The 17460-nt window shown below is 50.3% G+C and overlaps 2 protein-coding genes across 4 annotated transcripts; one reads left to right on the top strand and one right to left on the bottom strand.

Annotated features, from left to right (window-relative positions):
• Positions 1 to 61: 61 nt before the first annotated feature.
• PFN3 (profilin 3) lies at positions 62 to 3206 on the top strand. Its single transcript, XM_079145655.1, has one exon. The coding sequence runs from the start codon at positions 697 to 699 to the stop codon at positions 1249 to 1251; it is 555 nt and encodes a 184-aa protein (XP_079001781.1). The 5' UTR covers positions 62 to 696; the 3' UTR covers positions 1252 to 3206.
• A 139-nt stretch (positions 3207 to 3345) lies between these two features.
• SLC34A1 (solute carrier family 34 member 1) lies at positions 3346 to 17460 on the bottom strand. Of its 3 annotated transcripts, XM_079145652.1 has the most exons (13): positions 17310 to 17460; positions 15815 to 15932; positions 15521 to 15670; positions 15305 to 15433; positions 15088 to 15231; positions 14004 to 14115; positions 13688 to 13883; positions 13512 to 13607; positions 8042 to 8111; positions 7659 to 7826; positions 5563 to 5679; positions 5352 to 5476; positions 3346 to 4485 (listed from the first exon to the last, which is right to left on the bottom strand). In XM_079145652.1, exons 2-13 carry the CDS (start codon positions 15921 to 15923, stop codon positions 3982 to 3984), a joined length of 1920 nt encoding a protein of 639 aa, XP_079001778.1. In that variant the 5' UTR covers positions 15924 to 15932; positions 17310 to 17460; the 3' UTR covers positions 3346 to 3981. The 3 variants fall into 3 exon arrangements, with proteins under 3 accessions (XP_079001778.1, XP_079001779.1, XP_079001780.1); XM_079145653.1 differs by lacking the exon at positions 3346 to 4485 and having other exon boundaries at positions 5355 to 5476; positions 7652 to 7826; XM_079145654.1 differs by lacking the exons at positions 3346 to 4485; positions 5352 to 5476; positions 5563 to 5679; positions 7659 to 7826; positions 8042 to 8111 and adding an exon at positions 11548 to 13110.

The raw sequence follows: 17460 nt of genomic DNA, 5'->3' as shown, positions 1-17460 counted from the left end.
AGATTTGAGATTCTTGTCCAGGTAATGTTTACCGTGTACTATACCCTGTGCAAGGTGACTCCTATTTCTCTTAAGGAATTGAACCTTTTAAGCTTACAGAGCAACTGTTCTCAGCTTTGCTCATCGGGATCATCTGGGGAATTTTGAGCCTAGATCAACCTGAGACCAATTAAATCGGTATCTCTAGGAATGGGGTGTGAGTAATGATATGTCTTTAAAACTCCTCCGATGATTTCACTTGCAGCTGAGATTAAGAACCATAGTTAGAAGTGCTTAATAATAAAACGGTGGACCCCAGGCGCTGGGGACTTGAAATACCCACCCAAACTCTCACTAGGGCAGCGGCGTCGCCAAGGAACTTGTTAAACACATGCATTCGTAAGATACATTCTATACTACTGATACAGAAACTCCAGGGTTGGACCCAGCAATCCGCCAACCTTCCAGGGTTCTGGATGCTAAGTCTTGAGAATTCCATCTGGGGACACTTACAGGCTGAAAAGTTCGGCCGTCCAGACATGCATCTTTCTTTTTGTTCTTAAACCCATCTTTTAAGTGGGTCATTTAAGTTGGTTTTCAAGGGTCTTTTGAGTCCTGAATTCCCGCCTACAAGCTAACTTTAGAACTTCAACACCTGTAATACGCGAATGCCCCCCACCTTCTCTAGCCTAGGTAGACGCTCTGTGACGTCGCTTCATGCCACGTGTGGCGTTGTCTCCTGCCCCGGGCCGTTCCCCCCCGCCCCCCCGCTTTCGTCACAGCGCCCCAGGTGTTCCTACCCCGCCGCACAGCTGGACATCCCTCCCAAGCGCGAGGCGGAGGGGCTCGCTGAGCAGGATGGGCGACTGGAAGGGCTACATCAGTGCGGTGCTGCGGGATCAGCGCATCGACGACGTAGCCATCGTGGGCCACTCGGACAATCGCTGCGTGTGGGCATCGCGGCCCGGGGGCCTGCTGGCGGCCATCTCGCCGCAGGAGGTGGGCGTACTAGTTGGGCCAGACCGGCAGGCCTTCCTGCAGACCGGCCTGAGTTTGGCCGGCCGCCGCTGCTGCGTCATCCGCGACTATCTGCTGGCTGAGGGAGATGGTGTGCTGGACGCGCGCACCAAGGGGCTGGACACGCGCGCCATTTGCGTGGGCCACACGCCGCGCGCGCTCCTCGTGCTCATGGGTAGACGAGGCGTGCACGGTGGCATCCTCAACAAGACTGTGCACGAGCTGATCCGCGGGCTGTGCACGCAGGGCGCATAGTGCTACAGCCAGGCCGCGCACGGTGGCAGCGGGACCAGAATAAACTCTGAACTGGTTGTCGTGGGCTCATCCTCCGGTTGCACATGGGGAGTTGCAACTACAGAAACCGGTTTATGGGAAGATCCTTGCAAAACAGTTCCTGGTGGGGCTGAGGTTATAAATCCAGAGGCTGCCCAGTCCCATACTCACCCATTCATGAATGCCTTGCAGAGGCCTCTGGCCTGACTGCTGCTTCTAGGCGCCTTCCAATGTCCTAGTGACCTCACAGTTGAGGAGTCCAAGGAAAGGACTTCTCTTCCTCAGGCCTTAGCATTCTTTCCTACAGAAACTTAAACTCATCTAGGCAGGACAAACAGGAAGAGGAGTCCCCTTCATATCCTGCTGGCACCTCTTCCCGGGCACACAGCAGCTAGGGTCTGTGGTTTCAGGGTTTCAGCCTGGAGGTTAGTGTAACATAGTCCCTCAGTATCCTTGGGGATTGGTTCCTGGACCTCTGAAGATAATAAAATCTTCAGATGTTTAAGTCCCTTGCTGAAAATGACAGAATATTTTATGTACTTCAAGTCATTCTAGATGACATACTGCATTATACAATGTAAATGCTATGGACATACTGTTTTTGTTTTCTTGTTTGGTACTAGGAATTGAACCCAGGGTCACCTTACCCCTGAGATAGATTCCTAGTCCTTTTAAATTTTATTTATTTATTTATTCATCCATTTATTGGTACTGGGGATTGAACCCAGGGGCACTTAACCACTAAGCCACATCCCCTGCCCTTTTTTTTTTTTTTTTGTGGTGCTGGGGATTGAACCCAGGGCCTTGTGCATGCAAGGCAAGCACTCTACCGACTGAGCTATCTCCCCAGCCCCCCAGCCCTTTTTTGTATTTTATTTAGAGACAGGGTTACAATGAATTACTTAGGGCCTCACTAATTTGCTGAAGCTGGCTTTGAACTTATGATTCTCCTGCCTCACCCTCCCAAGCCACTGGGATTACAGGAGTGTGCCACCAAGCCTGGCTATTCCTTTTATTTTTTTATTTTGAGACAAGTCTTGCTAAGTTGCTGAGGGTCTCACTATGTTGCTGAGTCTGGTCTCAAACTTACAATCCTCCTGCCTCAGCCTCTGGAGTTGCTGGGATTACAGGCATGTACCACCACACCTGGTGCTATACTATATTTTTCAGGAATAAGTGTAAAGAAATATATACATATCAGTACAGATGTAATTAAGGAATATTTTCCTATCTACAGTGGGCTGAATCAGCAGATGCAAAACCTATGGATAGAGAGGTCTGGCTGTACTTCTACCCCCTCCACTTGGTGTAACACTAGCAAGGGTTGTAAATGGGTGACAGGATGGGGCTGGTTGCTTGAGAGCAGTTCTGGAGCTCCTAGGCACCTAAATCTCCCCAGCATGCCTCAAAGGAGGGCCCACTGAAGAAATATGTCCAAGCCATCACAACTGGGTCTGGCACACTACAGCCTTCCTTCCTTCTTAGGGCCCAAAGTTTCTAAAGGAATCCCTGAACTAGAGGAAGAACTTTGGCATCCCTCACCACTTAAGCCTCACTCTTCAGGTTTCAGCTCCATGGCACCTTATGGAAGAGAAGGAATCGAAAAAACTGGGTATGTTTTAAGCAAGGCCTGGTTTATTGCCCAAAGATGGAGGACAAAGATGGGAGGGAGAGTATCTGGTCCCTGCCCGCCATGTGCTGGGACCCAGGTTATAGCCTGTCTTGCTTATCTCCACCCTCTCTGTCCCCCTCCTCCAGGGGCCTGCTAAGTGACTCATTCTGATCAGAGTCCAGTCAGGGGTACTGTAGGTGGGTTTAGAGGACAGGGAAGACCAGAGGAGACCTAGCCTGGTGAAGGTCAGGGGTGGCCCCAGACCTTAGGAGGGTCTGCCTAGGAATTTAAGTTGTATACTGGGCTCATGAAGGCAGAGCCAGGTAGATTGTTGGGGTGAGCTTCCTGGGCTGCAGGCTACTATTGCAGTGAATATTTGAGGAGAGATAGGGCTGCTGAACTCCATGTAAGACCCCTTGGTCTTGCCTTTCCCCCATAGATGCAGAGCAAAAATACTTCCAAAGGCATAATGAAAGTTTAATTCCTTTCTTTTTTTCACCTGGCAGGGTTGGAAAAGGATTATGGTGGTGGTGTTGAAGCCCTAGATGTGGGTGAGGAGAATGGTGTCATGGGGGAAAGACAGTGGCAGGGAGGGGCTGAAAATCAATCAGGACTCAGGCACTTACATCTGAGTGCAAGCAAACAGTCACTCATTCAGAGCCACCTTTACTCCTGCCCATGGTAACCAATCTGTGTACACAGGGACACAAGCACAGACCTCCATACACATATGCAAAGGACTCAAATCATACCCAGATATTCTGAAACTTGCATATAGCTTCCCACTGATGCATTTTTGTACATGCATGGGCTGATACTTATGTGTACACAAAGACAGGCTTCTACACCTATACAGGCAGACAGACTCACCCCAAATACATGTGCGCATGCACACTGCCTCTCAGTCACAAGCCCAGACCTCTATGAACCAGCATAAGGACAGGCAGGCACACACCCAAGGTGGCATGTGCCACATGCATTCGTGCACACGTGCACACACACACACACACACACACACACACACACACACACTTTGCCCTTTCACCTTGAGCTCCTTCACAGGCCTTTCCCTATTCCAGGAGGTAGTCTGGGCCTGCAACCTAGAGGCGGGTGGCACTGTGGTGAGTAGGCAGTGCAAGGCGGGGGGAGGGTGTGGCAGGGGGCAGTTCCTCCAGGAAGACTCTGGTAGGCAGCTGGGGTGAGCGAGGTTCAGGCCTGGCATAACACAAGGTGGCACGGGTAATGAGGCGGTCCAGGGGCTGTAGGGAGTGCATCCAGCGGGGCAAGAAGTCCCATGTCTGCAGCCACTTGGGCAGGCGCCCAGGATTTCGACTCTGCAGTATATTGATGAGTGCCACAAAGGCCAGCAGGGCCCCAAAAGGTGCACCCACACCTACCATGGCCTGCCAACCTGCCATGGAGATGCCAAACACCAGTGAGGGCAGCAGCAGGAAGCACACAAGGAGGTAAAGGACAGCGAACCAGCGGTACTTGGCGGTGCGCTTGCCCAGAGCCTTGGCCATGCGGATGGGCAGGCGTGTGCAGGGCAGTGGATACCACAGCAGGATGCCCGAGATGTTGAAGAAGAAGTGGCAGAGGGCAATCTGCAGGGAGGAGTGGAGGGGCTGAGAAGGGTAGGGACTCCCATGTCAGGTCAGTGAAGATAGTTACTAAGGAGCCCAACCTCATCTGGGCAGCAGGAAAGTCACCACTTAGGGCTGACATGCCTACAGGTGGCACAAGAGGGGCTGCACTGGTTCTTAAAATATTAAGCTACTTCTGGACTAGCTGTTAAATAACCACTGCCCTGAACTTTCCACATTGTCCCTACTGACCCCTTTCAGGAATTCCCCAACAAACACTGCCAAAATCCAGTGACCAAAAGATAAATAGTTTCTGGCTCACCACTCTGGGCTCTTAATTGGTCAGTGTCTTTTTGGGTGGCTTCTAGAACAATTCCCCTTTTGCCATCTGCCCCTCCTCCCCAACTGTACTCAACCATGATCCCCCAGATTGGGCCAGGTCCCCTCTTACAGCACTTTTTTTGGTACTGGGAATTAAACCCAGGGGCACTTAACCACTGAACCACATCCCTAGCCCTTTGCCCTTTTTTGTATTTTATTTAGGTCAGAGTCTTGCTGAGGCTGGCTTTGAACTTGCAATCCTCCTGCTCAGCATCCCGAGCTGCTGATATTACAGGTGTGTGCCACTGCTCCAGACTCTTTTATAGCACTTCTTATAATGCAAGCCCAACTTGCTGTCACTTTGGTGTGATTATTGAGCAATGTCTCCATGTTAGATGCCAAGGTCTTGAGGTTAGAATCAAGTCTACCGGCCCATAATGGCTTTCCACAGATCATTTTGGGTGGCCTCAGTATGCAGTCAAAAATATTTGTTATATGTTCTCATACCCTCAGTCAGGTCTTGCACCCCAGCCCCAGCCACACGCAGGGCTAATCTCCTGACATACCTGGAAGGAGCTGGACAGCTTCTCCTTGGGACTGGCCAGTGCAGCCAGGATGGCTGTGGTTGTGGTGCCAATGTTGGAGCCCAGTGTGAGGGGGTAGGCCCGCTCGATGCTGATCACACCCAGGCCTGGGGGGCAGAGGGAGAGGATGCAGATCTCCCCAGCAACCTCCCCTCCCTGCCACCCTCCTCTGATGCTCAGCACAGGCACTTACCAATGAGAGGGGTGATAGCCGATGTGAACACAGAACTACTCTGGACAACAAAGGTCATACCAGCGCCCACCACCATGGCAAAGTAGCCTGTGACCCAGGTGAAGGGAGCAGGGAAGTCTGCAAAGAAAGTCCGGTTCCAATAGAGTGGGTCAGTGGGAGGGCACTGGGAGAACAGGCATTCTCTTTGGGGCAGAGGTATTAACTGCTTAACTTCAGTGACTTCCACTCCCCTTCTTTGATATTGCCTTAGAGGTATTTCTTGCTTGGTGCCATCATGGTACCATCTGATACCCTCTGATTGTTCCCTCTGCCCAGACTATCCTATTCAGCATCTAAATGTAGTCATCTCTTAACATCCATGGGAGCTGGGTCAAGGATGCCTGTGGATACCAAAATCCATGAATGCTCCAGTCCCTTCTATAACATGGTATAGTATTGCCAGGCGTGGTGGCGCATGCCTGTAATTCTAGAGGCTTGGGAGGCTGAGGCAGGAGAGTCACAAGTTTGAAGCCAGCCTCAGTAACGGCAAAGTGCTAAGCAACTCATTGAGATCCTTTCTCTAAATAAAATACAAAAAAGGGCTGGGGATATGGCTCAGTGGTTGAGTGCCCCTGGGTTCATTCCCAGCACCTAAATAAATAAATAAATAAAAATAAATAAATAACATTTTTAAATGATATGGTAGGACTGGGAATATAGCTCAGTTTGTAGAGTGCTTGCCTATCAAGTATAAGGCCCTGGGTTCAATCCCCAGCATAGCCAAAAACAAAACAACAAAAAAAGATATGGTATTTATAAACTGTACACAACCTCCTATTTAACTCATCTCTAGATTTCTTATACTACTTAACAGAATGGAAAGGCTAGGCAAATATTTGTTGTATTGTATTGTTTTGCTTATAGAATAATGACAAGAAAAATGTTTGCATATATGTTCAGGACACATGCAATTCTTTTTTGAATATTTGTGATCCATGGTTGATTGAATCTGTGGATTTACATCCCAGAGATACAGAAGGTCAACTATATTCAGCTTCAGGCTCCGCTCAGATAGCACTTGCCTGCTAGGAAGCCCTCCCTGACTCCCTGCACTGCCCCCCCCCCCCCCACTGCTTCTTTCTTCTCTGAGCTCCTGGGCCACGTGGGAGCCCCCTGTTCCCACATTATCGTGCAGCCTCTCCCAGCGCCAAGCACCATCCCCAAAGCGTAAAATGAACTTTAAGATGACAATCAGCTGATGCCACTCCCCTGCCCCAAACCTTGCCAGTACTCCCATTACTTACAGCAAAGTCCAGGCTGGGAGCAGAGACTAGAGGCTCTGAGATTCGGCTTCCTCCTCATCCCTCACTGACCTCATCCTGCCTCTTTCCCTTTTGTTCCCATCACCCTGCTGTTTGCACCACAAACCAGACAAGCTGGTTCCTGCTTTTGAGCCTTTGCATTTGCTGTTCTCTTCATCTGAAAGTTCTTCTCCACATTTATCCCCCCTTTTCTTTTTCTTGCTGGAGATTGAACCCAGGGCCTCATCCATGATAGGCAAGGGCTTTACCATGAACTACACCCCCAAGCCTTACCCCATATCTTGACTCTTCATTGAGACCTCAGCTCAAATGCCTCTTCCTTCAGAGACCCATGACCCCCCTGGAAAACAGCCTTTTCCATACTCTATTGCATTGCCAATTTTGCTGTTCCCTTGGCAGTTGCCTTGCCTTTTCTCCAGATTTATCCCCCTCATTCATTTATTTTGCATTGCCCATCTCCCCCTTCTGGGCTGAGAGCCCCCTGAGATCAGGATCCATCTCTACTTGCCTCACCTTTGTTATCCCTTGGCACACAGAAGGGGATTAATGTCTATTTGTCGATTAAATTAAACCATGGCCTCTGATAATCACCGCTTGCTAGAATGGAACTATAGCCAGAGGAAGCCCCAGTTCCTCAGCTATCAGTACCTCAGGAACTTCCAAATCCTTCTTTGTTCACGTGGGGAAAGAGGCTCACAGATGGTAGGCAGTGGCAGGACTTGGCCAGATCTGGAAGGAACCCATCCTGGAGCCTACCCAATCCTGCAGTCTTCCCACCCACTGCTTACAGCTCACCAGTGTTGATGACCTTCTGGATGACCTTGGCCACCTGGCCTTTCAGCAGGGAGTTGAGCATCTTGACCAGGAGGATGAGGCAGGTGCACAGGAGCACCAGGGAGCCAGCCAGCAGGATAAGCCCCACAGCCAGGTCAGGCAGCCCAGTGTCCACGAAGATGTGATTACCTGCAGTAGTGGTGTCAAGCTGTTGAGAGCTGACCCACATACTTGGCTCCCACCTTCAACACTCCTTGGGCTGTGAGCCTAAAGCCCCACCTTTTGGGTTACCAGCCCTGACCCAAGCCCAGGAGCTAGACTTATTGACAGCTGTCTTTCCTGAGGCTGGACACAGCAGTGGCTGGGCAAGAAATGGGGATACCTCCCATATTGCAGGTACTTACATTTCTCCATGGTGGCATTTCCAAGGGTCTGGCTGGCATTGGCCTCTGCCCTGGACATGGAGGTAGAAGCCTATATTAAGAAGAAAGTGACTTAGAGAATCTATGAAAACAGCTAAGGTTGGGGGCTAAGATGGGAAAGTTGGAGATAGGTCTCCAAGCTCTGTGCTCATGGACAGGTCTCTTGTCCTCTTTGAGCCTGTCTCCTCCATTGAAAAAAGTGTGAATGAAAAACTTGCCACACAAGCATCTGGCTGCAGTAGGTCCCCTGCATATTCTGTCCATTATTCCACTGACCTGGATCCCTGGGACCAGTAGGGACCACTTGATTGCCAAATTCAGGAGCATCTTGTCTTTGTTTTCCTTTACCTCTCAGTGGTACTGGATGCCTGGACCATGAGCCCCCTTTTCTGAAAACTCTCCCTTCTCTATTTTTTATTATCAGTCCCTTTCTTGGTGCCCTTCCCTCTTTCCCAGGACACCCTTGGTCCAAAGGCAGTTTGTCAGCTCCATTCTCTTTGTGCTCAGTTCCTTACCCTGAGGGTATCAAATGGGGAGGGAACAAGTGGTGGGGTCCAGCCCCCACATCTCTTCCTTTCCCACCTACTATCAGTGAAATGAGGGTGTCTCCTAGGGATGCCCAGATTCAGAGAGCCACAGGACGAGGCAAGTAACCTAAACTCAAGGCCCAGATGAGTTATGGAGGTGGTTTGGATGAGCGTGTGCTGGGCCTATAGGGACAGTAACTACTTAGATCTTGGCCACTATCACCAATGCAGGAACAATAGTCCAGCATGGCCCAATTCTACAGAGAAATAAGAATTCTGAACTTTTATGCTGCAACCACCCTGAGATATACTTATAATTCTAGGAAGCACAATTCTAGGGTCAGCAGAAGCAGTGGCCTGTCTGGCCTCTGGACCACTATTTGTAGCCTCATTGGGTAGCCTCATTGCATTATCCAAAATGCAACCCAAGCTCCTTACCTTTCCCCCAAAGAGCCCAGAACAACAGAGTACTTGGTGGCTTGTCTGGGGAGGAGCCCATCTCACAAAAGAAGAATTGGGCCTCTGTAAAGAGTGGAAACTCCCAGGGCCGCACATCAGCAAGGGCCACCAGGATCCCAGTAAAATGCAAGAGGTACTTCTCCCCGTTGCTCCTTCTGCCTCTTTTGGAGCTGATATGAGCTCATTCCCCCAGGGACTCTGTGTTAGGGACCCTCTGACCTCCCTCTGTTGCTGAAGGTCAGGGCTTAGGTCGAGTACTGGCACCTTGATGCTTACAGTTTCTTTAGGTTTTGTTCCAAACTGTGTGCCATTTAAATAATGTATGATGGGCTGGGGATGTAACGCAGTGATATGGCATTTACCTAATATGCAAAGACCCTGGGTTAGATCCCAGCACCACAGGGGGGAAAAAGATGGAGAGAAGAACTGTTATGGCATCTGGTTTTAACATCAGGGTTTATTTTAGTGGGATGTGTTCCCTCAAATGAGACAATGTACTCATTTGTGTTCTCAGTTTGCTGTGTCTGACCCTTGGGGCCTGAATTACAGGTCAAGAAATAGAGAGAAAATCATCTCTGATGGCTAGAATGGAAAACCAGGCTGAGAAAGTGATGGCAGCTACTGTGTCAGTAAGGGAGAGAGCCAGGTGTTTGCTGTTGGGCAGATATGAGTTCAAATTCTGCTTTTTTTTTTTTTTTTTTTCTTTCTTTCTTTCAGTACTAGGGGTTGAATCCAGGGGCACTCTACCACTGAGCTACATCCCCAGTCCTTTTAATTTTTTTAATCTTGAGCCAGGGTCTCACTAAATTGACCAGGCTGGCTCTAACTTATGATCCTCCTGCCTCAGCCCTCCAAATTGCTGGGATTCTGGTCATGTGCCACTGTACCAGGCCAATCCTGCTTCTTATACCAACTACTTGGATCAGTCAAGCTACCTCTCTGAACCAGTTTTCTTTAAAGTAGGATAATAAAAGAGCAATTGTAAAGGTTACAGAATATATATGTAGTGCCCTCATTGCAGGGCTTGGTCCATGACAAGCTTTCAGTGAATTGTGTCTCCAAATAAGCAATGAGATGAGTCCCTCCCTGGGCCCATCCAGGATCCTGTGGAATGTGGTTGAATTCCTTAGGTCAGGACCAATGGCTCTTGCAGACATGCCTGAGGATCCTGACCCTGTGGGGAGGAGCTTGGTGGACCTTCCCCATGGGCTGCCTAGCCTGGAGGCCTAGGGAGCAGATGACTACCTGAGATAATTGAGTACCTGACCAATATGTCCCCACTAACCTTCCCTGGTCTAGGTCTAGGGATCTCCTGGGGGAGGGCTTGGGGGATCCTGGAGAGGCTAGAGGATGATGAGGAGTTTGCTGGGATCCCACCTTAGAGCTGGCAAAATCAGGGACAGGGTAAGGCCAAGGACCTTTGATTTTTGGTGTTTGTTGTTTTGTTTTGAGTGCTGAGATTGAACCCAGGGCCTCATTCATGCTAAACATAAACCTTACCACTGAGTTATTTCCCAAGTCCCACTCTGGAGTTTTAGAATCCTGATTTTTCTATTTGGGGGTGAATCCACAGGGGAAGTTAGAGATCCTAAAGAGCAAGAGGGGAATGTAGAGGCAGCAGGAGGACAGAGAAGTGGGTAGCCTGAAAAATCAGCTCAGGGGAACCAAGGGAAGGGAGCATACCCTGGGGCTTTCTTGCAGGACAAAGGGAGCTGGTGGAAACTCCAGCCTAATATAGAGCTGTAAGGCCCAGGATCAGGAACATATCCTAGGATTGAGCATCTGCCTGGGCCCTGGGGTGGAGGGGGAGGTTTGGAGGAGCAAGAGACTGTGGAAGGTAGGTGTTGAGGGAGGAGCAGAATGAATGGGACCTTCCATAGCCCTGGGCTCCCCTCCAGCTGAGCCATTTTCAGCTGTGTGACACTGGACAACACACTTAAGCCTCTGGGCCTCAGTCCCCCTCTCCAAGACATGAGGTCTATAATGCTGTGCGACTTTCCCTGGGGGCTAGTTTGGAAGCATCTTGGAAGAGGGAGTTGGGATTTTAATGCCTGCAGGGACAAGCCCAAATGAGACGCTTCTGGGAACGGAAGGAGGTTATTAAGCTCACAGAGGACTGCTGGGCTCCAAGAATCCTTTCCCAGGGGAGAAACACACACATGGTGTGTGCCAGCGATATATTTTCGCCGTGGAGGAAGGGGAGCTCCAGGTCTTTGTTCTTCTGAAAGCCTTGAGAACACCGGACCAGCAGCGCCATCTGGTGGCTACGAGGAGTACTCCTCAGAACAACACCCACCTGCCACCCTTGGAGCGTCTCAGGTTACTCTGTGGCATTCAAGACTGACGGGCAGAATGGGAAATGAATGGGACCCCAGACTGGAATCTGGGAGAGGTAGCGAGATGAGGAGTCAGGATTCTACCAGGACTTGCGCCCTCTTTTCTCATCTGTTAAATGGGAACATGATAATCCTTAGGTTCCGTGTTGCAAGTCCTCAAAAGATGTTTGTTTAAACCAGGCAAGTATGGTTGGCAATCCACAATGTAACCACACAAGAAGGTAATTCCTAGGGTAGTGCCAGGTTCTTGGAACATCCAGAAGTGTTCGAAAAATCAGTCTCTTTTTTTCTTTCTCCAGACTCCTATCCTTTCCTTGGTAACATAGGTTTCCTGGAGAATGGTTTGGGCAAAGTCAGGTCCCACGTGGTGAAAACTGGAGGCAACGAGAAGTACATGGAAGTATAGAGGAACTTTGTGGTCAAAGGCAAAACCTGGGTGCAGTCTTTGGTACAGAAGCCACCAACACATATCACAAGAGCACACACATTGCTGCATGAGTCACATTCCCACAGGGACAGTCCCAGAGGGAGGGTGAGAGCAGGGATCTCAGATCCCCCACCCCCAGCTACTTTTCAAGTCAAGAAAATCCAATCTGCTGTTCAGGAATAAGTTTCCTGGTAGAGTGGGGACATGAAACCAGTGCTTTGGCAAGTGATAGCTGGGGCAGAAGAGAAAAAACCCGAGGACAGCCCCAGCCAGGTGAATTTGGATGGTTACTTCACATCGCTGAGCTTCAGTACCATTAGTGTAAAATGGGGCCTGCTGTCCTTTTCACCAGGAGGATTACACTGGGTGAGGTGGCACATTCTGCAATCGGGGACCTCAGTACTGCTCAATGCTGCAGCAGGTGGACAGTGGGCATCCCAGAGGAAGTGAGGGATGAGGAATGGAGCTCTCTTCCATGATTTGTTTTTTTGTGTGTGAAGATCAAAGTGTGATTTCTCTCTCTTGGCTTTTGCATTGAAAGTAGAGAGGCTGTAGTGTTTCAGAGAACTTGCAGAGTGCCCAGAGAGCTCTTGGTTGACATGTTAAAGAGGTCACAAAGCCAGCTTCAAAGCTGCCTGCATGGGCTTTTTGATGTCAAGCTGCCTTGAACTCTCAGAAGGCCTGATCTGGATCACTGTGCCACTTCAGATGCAAAGGAACACTGTAGGCCACTCCGTTGAGTGTTTTCTGTTCATGCTGGGATAAAGGTCCAGTAACATCAAGTAGTAAGTGGAGAGAATGAGGGCAAAGGGCTATGTTGTGGGCTTCAGATTTCCTCGTAGCTTATTCTAAATGGAGTCACTTCTTAAATGTAGCAGGCAAATTTGGGAGATCATGGTTGTGATGGAGCATTTTCCGTTTTATGGCTGAGTAAGAAAGTGTGCTAATTGCTTGTGTCTTTGTTAGCCTGGTGTAATGGCTGTCCATGAGTGTCCAACCAATCCCAACAGTGTTGTATTCCAGGCAGCAAAAACCATGCAAAAGGACAAGGGACTCACACCTGTGACAGTCTCCAGAAGGAGCCCCTATGCCAGCAAAAGTGTCTCCAAGGAGGTCTCCATGCAGCAGCTCACCTGACCTGCTCCTGAGCCAGATTACCATTCATCCTACTCTTCCTGCTTCCTCCCCACATTATCTGGGCCCCAAAACATGGTAGAGCTGAGTCACTAACCCCACTGGTACATTGACAGAGTAGGACAAGTTCTGGCAGGTCTTTTCACCTCTTTGAACCTGTGTCTCTACCTGTGAAACCAGAGGGTTGAACTAGATCAATGGTTCCCAAACTTGAGCGTGGAGCAGATCCAGAGGGTTGTTGAAGCACCCTGAGTTTTTTTGATTCAGAAGGTCCAGGGAAGGATGTATATCCAATCGGCACCTGATTTGCACCCACTTTGCATCTCCAATATGTTCCCAGGTGGTATTGATGCTGCTGGTCCAGAGAAAACACTTTGAGAATCATTGGGCTAGATCCCAGTGACAACTCTCATTGATTGGTGATGTCTGCCTAAAGCAGTGTGTGAGTCTGAGTGATTAGCAATATCTGCCATGGGCAGTGGCACAGAAAAAATGCCACATATATACTCTGTCCTGGCTAAATGATCCCCAAGTTCTACTGAAACCAATAGGCCAGGTCTGGGACTCACCTCCAAAGGGTCTGGGTAGCACCAGATTCGAATGAGACTGTGGTTCCTCAGGGACTCATCCCCTGTGGCAATGCTGGTTATCACAGACTTGTCCAGCTGTGGGCAGGATGAGGACAGAGGGAGTGAGGGTGAGGGCTCTTATTATCCTCCACCCCATGTCAGGTGCTGCCCCCCACCTGGATAATGAGCTTTGTGAAGGGCTCCGTGATGATCTTGAGGAGGTCAGGGGCATCGCGGCCACCGCGGATGTTGAAGGAGGCGACCACGAGTCCAGTGACATGATGCAGGTAGCCCGTGGCAGCCTCAAGGGGCAGCAGGACCAGAACGGACAGCCAGTTAAAGCAGTCGTGCACTGTGGCCCCTGCGAAGGCCCTGGACAGGGAGGCTACGTTGCAGGGCAGCCTGGAGTCTGGGTGTGCTCATGCTGGGGCTCCTGGCCTCCGGGGCTGCCCCCCCATAAGCATTAGCCTCCACCCTCCTACCCTGCCTCACCGCCGGAAGTCAGTCCTGTCTCCTGCCTGCATCAAAGCCACGATGGTGTTGGTGACAGAGGTGCCGATGTTGGAGCCCATGATGATAGGGATAGCTGAGCTCACCTCCAGCACTGATAAAAGCAGGAACCTCTTAACTAACTGGTTGGAAGCCACCCAGCTTCACCCCCACAAGAGCTCCTGCCAGACCCATGACCCATGTCCCAGCCCCAGACAGCCTTTTCTGCCATACTCTTGATTGCCAAGACTGAGCATCATAGGTCCATATGGGCACGTGTGTGTATTCACAAGTGTGTGTCCTTGCACTCAAGTGAAGAGGTGAATGAGTGCATGTGTGAGAGTGCATTATTTGCCATTTGCAAATATATATTTGTGCTTGTGTATGCACAGACACATGGAGTGATGGCTGGTTTTATGTCAACTTGGCTAGTCTACAGTACCCAGTTATTCAGTCTAGCACTAATCTAGGCTGGTGTTTCTGTGCAGCTATTTCATAGCTGTGATTGTCATCAGTTGCCTTTAAGTAAAGGAAATAATTCTTGATAATCTAGGTGGGTCTCATCCAATGGGATGAAAGACCTGAAGAGATAAACTGTTTCCCTAAGGAAGAACTCCTACCTGTGGACTACAGTATTGGCTTCTGCCTGAGAATTCTAGCTTGCCCTTCCAGATGTCCTGCCTGTGAATTTCAGACCTGACCAGCCAGTCTCAATTCTGTAAGCCAATTCTTTACAATGAATTATATAGATTCTTTACAATGAATTATATATATATATATATATCTCCTACAGATTTGGTTTCTCTCACTGATGCAATGTGTGGCCGTGTGGTCATATGAAGATAAGCCTCTCTCAGGCTGTGTTCCCCCATTTGCCCCCCTTCCCAGCTTCCTGAGGTACCCCTTCTGGCTCAGACTCTTGACCAGGCTTTAGAGGACAGAGTGGAAGATGATGGAACCCTGCCCTTTGTCTTCAGCTCTATCTCCTCTCCTGCCCCCATCCCTCAACCCTGACATGCTACCTTAGCCCCTAACCAGTACCACCCAGCCCCTGGACTCTTTTTTGAGCCCTTCTAAGCCAACTCACAGCCAGAGGAAACCATGCTGACAATGATGGATGTAGATGTGCTGGAGCTTTGCACCAGCACGGTCACCAGAATCCCTACCACCAGTCCTGCCACGGGGTTGGACAGGATGGCGTTGTCCTTGAAGATGTCACCAGCCACCTTCCCTGGGAAGCACAAGCCAGCATTGTCCAAGGTTCTTCCAATACCCTTCCCCATCCCTCTCCACCCAGGCCCTACCTCCAGCCAGCTGAAAAGCTGAGCTGAGCACATCCAGGGAGCAGACAAAGAGGTAGAGGAAGGCCAGCATCAGCGGCACCTTGAGGAGCATCACACCAGCTTGGTGCAGCTTCTGGGCCAGCCCAGGCTCTGGAGGTGGGCCAGGCATGAGCAAAGTGGTTTGGAGACCAAAGCAGTGACTGCCCACATCCTTGCCACCCTCCTGCCCTGGCCCACCTGGCTTCAGTTCCTCCTCCAGGGCCAGCTTGGCAGGTAGTGGGTCATGGCACTCCAGGACCTCTCCATAGGGGCAGTTGTGCTCTGTGAGGGCTACTGGGCTCAGGGTGGGGAAGGCATAGGCAGATGTCCCTGGGATCCTGTGCAGAACTGGGGAGGGAGGCTGGTCAGAAGTTAACAGAGGACCCAGCAGCCCAGGGATGGGATGAGGCAGGTGGAGGAATAGGGACCTCACCCAAGATGTGGGGGGCAACTGTGGGCAAGTGGGGTTCATGGTGTGGGAACAGCACTCACCCTGTGGGCTGGGCACATAGGCAAAGGCTGCCCCATGCACCACGTGCCCTCCACGGACTGGAAGTGGGGAGACAGCAGGGGCCCCCAGCCTCTCTCCATAGGACATCATCCTGGATACCTGCATGTCAGGGAGCAGTGCTGAATGACAATGGCTGTGTCCTGGACACATACTCACACACATGCAGATGAGCATACACAGACACCCATTGTGTGTAGTCCCATCCAACCTCCTCCCTAGATACAGCCAGAGATGCACCTCAGAGCTCAGCACCAATTTGATCATCTGTTTATTCATTCAGCAAGTTTTATTTTGTGTGTGTGGTATTGGGGATTGAACCCAGGGCCTCACACATGCTTAGGCATGTGCTCTTACCACGGAGCAGCATCCCAGCCCCCGAAGAATTATGATTGATGATGATGATGATGATGATGCTGCTACTGGGGTGAACTCAAGGGCTGCTTTACCATTAAGCTGCACCCCTAACCCATTTTGATTTGAGACAAGGTCTTGCTCATTTGCTTAATGAGCCTCAGCCTCCCAAGTTCACTCTACCCAAGCTGTGAGCTAGATACTGGGGTACAATGGTATTCAAGACAGAAATAGCCTCTGCCCTCAGAAAGCTTAAAGTCTAGTGGGAAAGCAGATATCAATGAATTAATCTCTTGATGGATGGAAAGTGGCAATAGGGGTGTTTTGATAGATACAGATACCATTAGAGTACCCCACAGCAGGGTGTGGGCTCACAGGGGAACAAAGAAACAAGCTGAGATAACAGCAAGGAGGATGTAACTGGGTGCAGAGGAAGAAGGGCACGAGTGCATGGGGAAGGAGCCCAGCTACTCAGGAACTGAGATGGTGGCCATACATAAGCTGGAGAGAGCCAGGGAACAGGTGGTGTTATCAGAGGCTACAGGTGTGGGCCATGGATTTTTTTCCTCCCTATCCTGAGAGCAGGGAGGAACCATGGACACCTATAGGCTCATGAAATCAGGTGAGTGCAGGTTTGAGGGAGGGTTTCCCGTCCTGGATCCTAAGATCCTGGATTCCCCATCTGCCCCCGCAAGTGGCAATGAATTAACACTGAGAGTGTTTTCCATGAACAAGGCTCGACCAGGACCTCTTAGATACCTCCTGCACTGTCCCAGGAGCTCTTGGCTATTGTAGTGGGGTACCTCAGCCTCCTCAGCATCTCTCCCCATTGTTGCAGGGGTCCTTGACTATCGGAGTAGGGGAGGGTGCAGAGCTGAATTTCAAACCCCAGAAGAGTGCTGGGACTGTAGCTCAGTGAACAGAACAAAACAAAAAATCAAACCTAGGAAGAGCATCGGCTCCTTTACTTTGGTAGAGTGAGACAGGCTGAGCTGAGACTGAGATGTTACTGGAAGCAGGAAATGGGAACACAGATAGAGCAGAGGCAGGGGCTGAGTGAGGCTGTTTCCTTGTAAGAGTTAAGGGGGTGGGGGTTGGAGTAGGATATGAGGCTCCTGGACTCACCTTGAGGTTCTTTGTTCCAGCTTCTGTTCAAAAGCTCAGAGAAGCCTGTAGGGGCCTATGGAAGAGCTGGGACCCTCTTCTTTATACCTTTGGGTCAAGGGCAAAGTCCCTAGAACCCTAGCTACCCTCCCTCTGTTCCCCGATTAACCTC

The sequence above is a fragment of the Sciurus vulgaris genome, assembly GCF_902686455.1.
Source record: "Sciurus vulgaris genome assembly, chromosome: 6".
Lineage (NCBI taxonomy): Eukaryota > Metazoa > Chordata > Mammalia > Rodentia > Sciuridae > Sciurus > Sciurus vulgaris.
This window is presented reverse-complemented; position numbering and strand designations above follow the sequence as displayed.

Bases quoted from the DNA above. Each gene is read 5' to 3' on its own strand.
- PFN3 (XM_079145655.1), top strand. From the start codon at position 697: ATGCCACGTGTGGCGTTGTCTCCTGCCCCGGGCCGTTCCCCCCCGCCC.
- SLC34A1 (XM_079145652.1), bottom strand. From the start codon at position 15,923: ATGATGTCCTATGGAGAGAGGCTGGGGGCCCCTGCTGTCTCCCCACTT. The intron at 15,232-15,304 runs GTAGGGCCTGGG...TGTGCTTCCCAG, and splicing joins AGCTTTTCAGCTGGCTGGAG to GGAAGGTGGCTGGTGACATC. The intron at 8,112-13,511 runs GTGAGTCCCAGA...TTCTTAATATAG, and splicing joins GCTACCCAGACCCTTTGGAG to GCTTCTACCTCCATGTCCAG.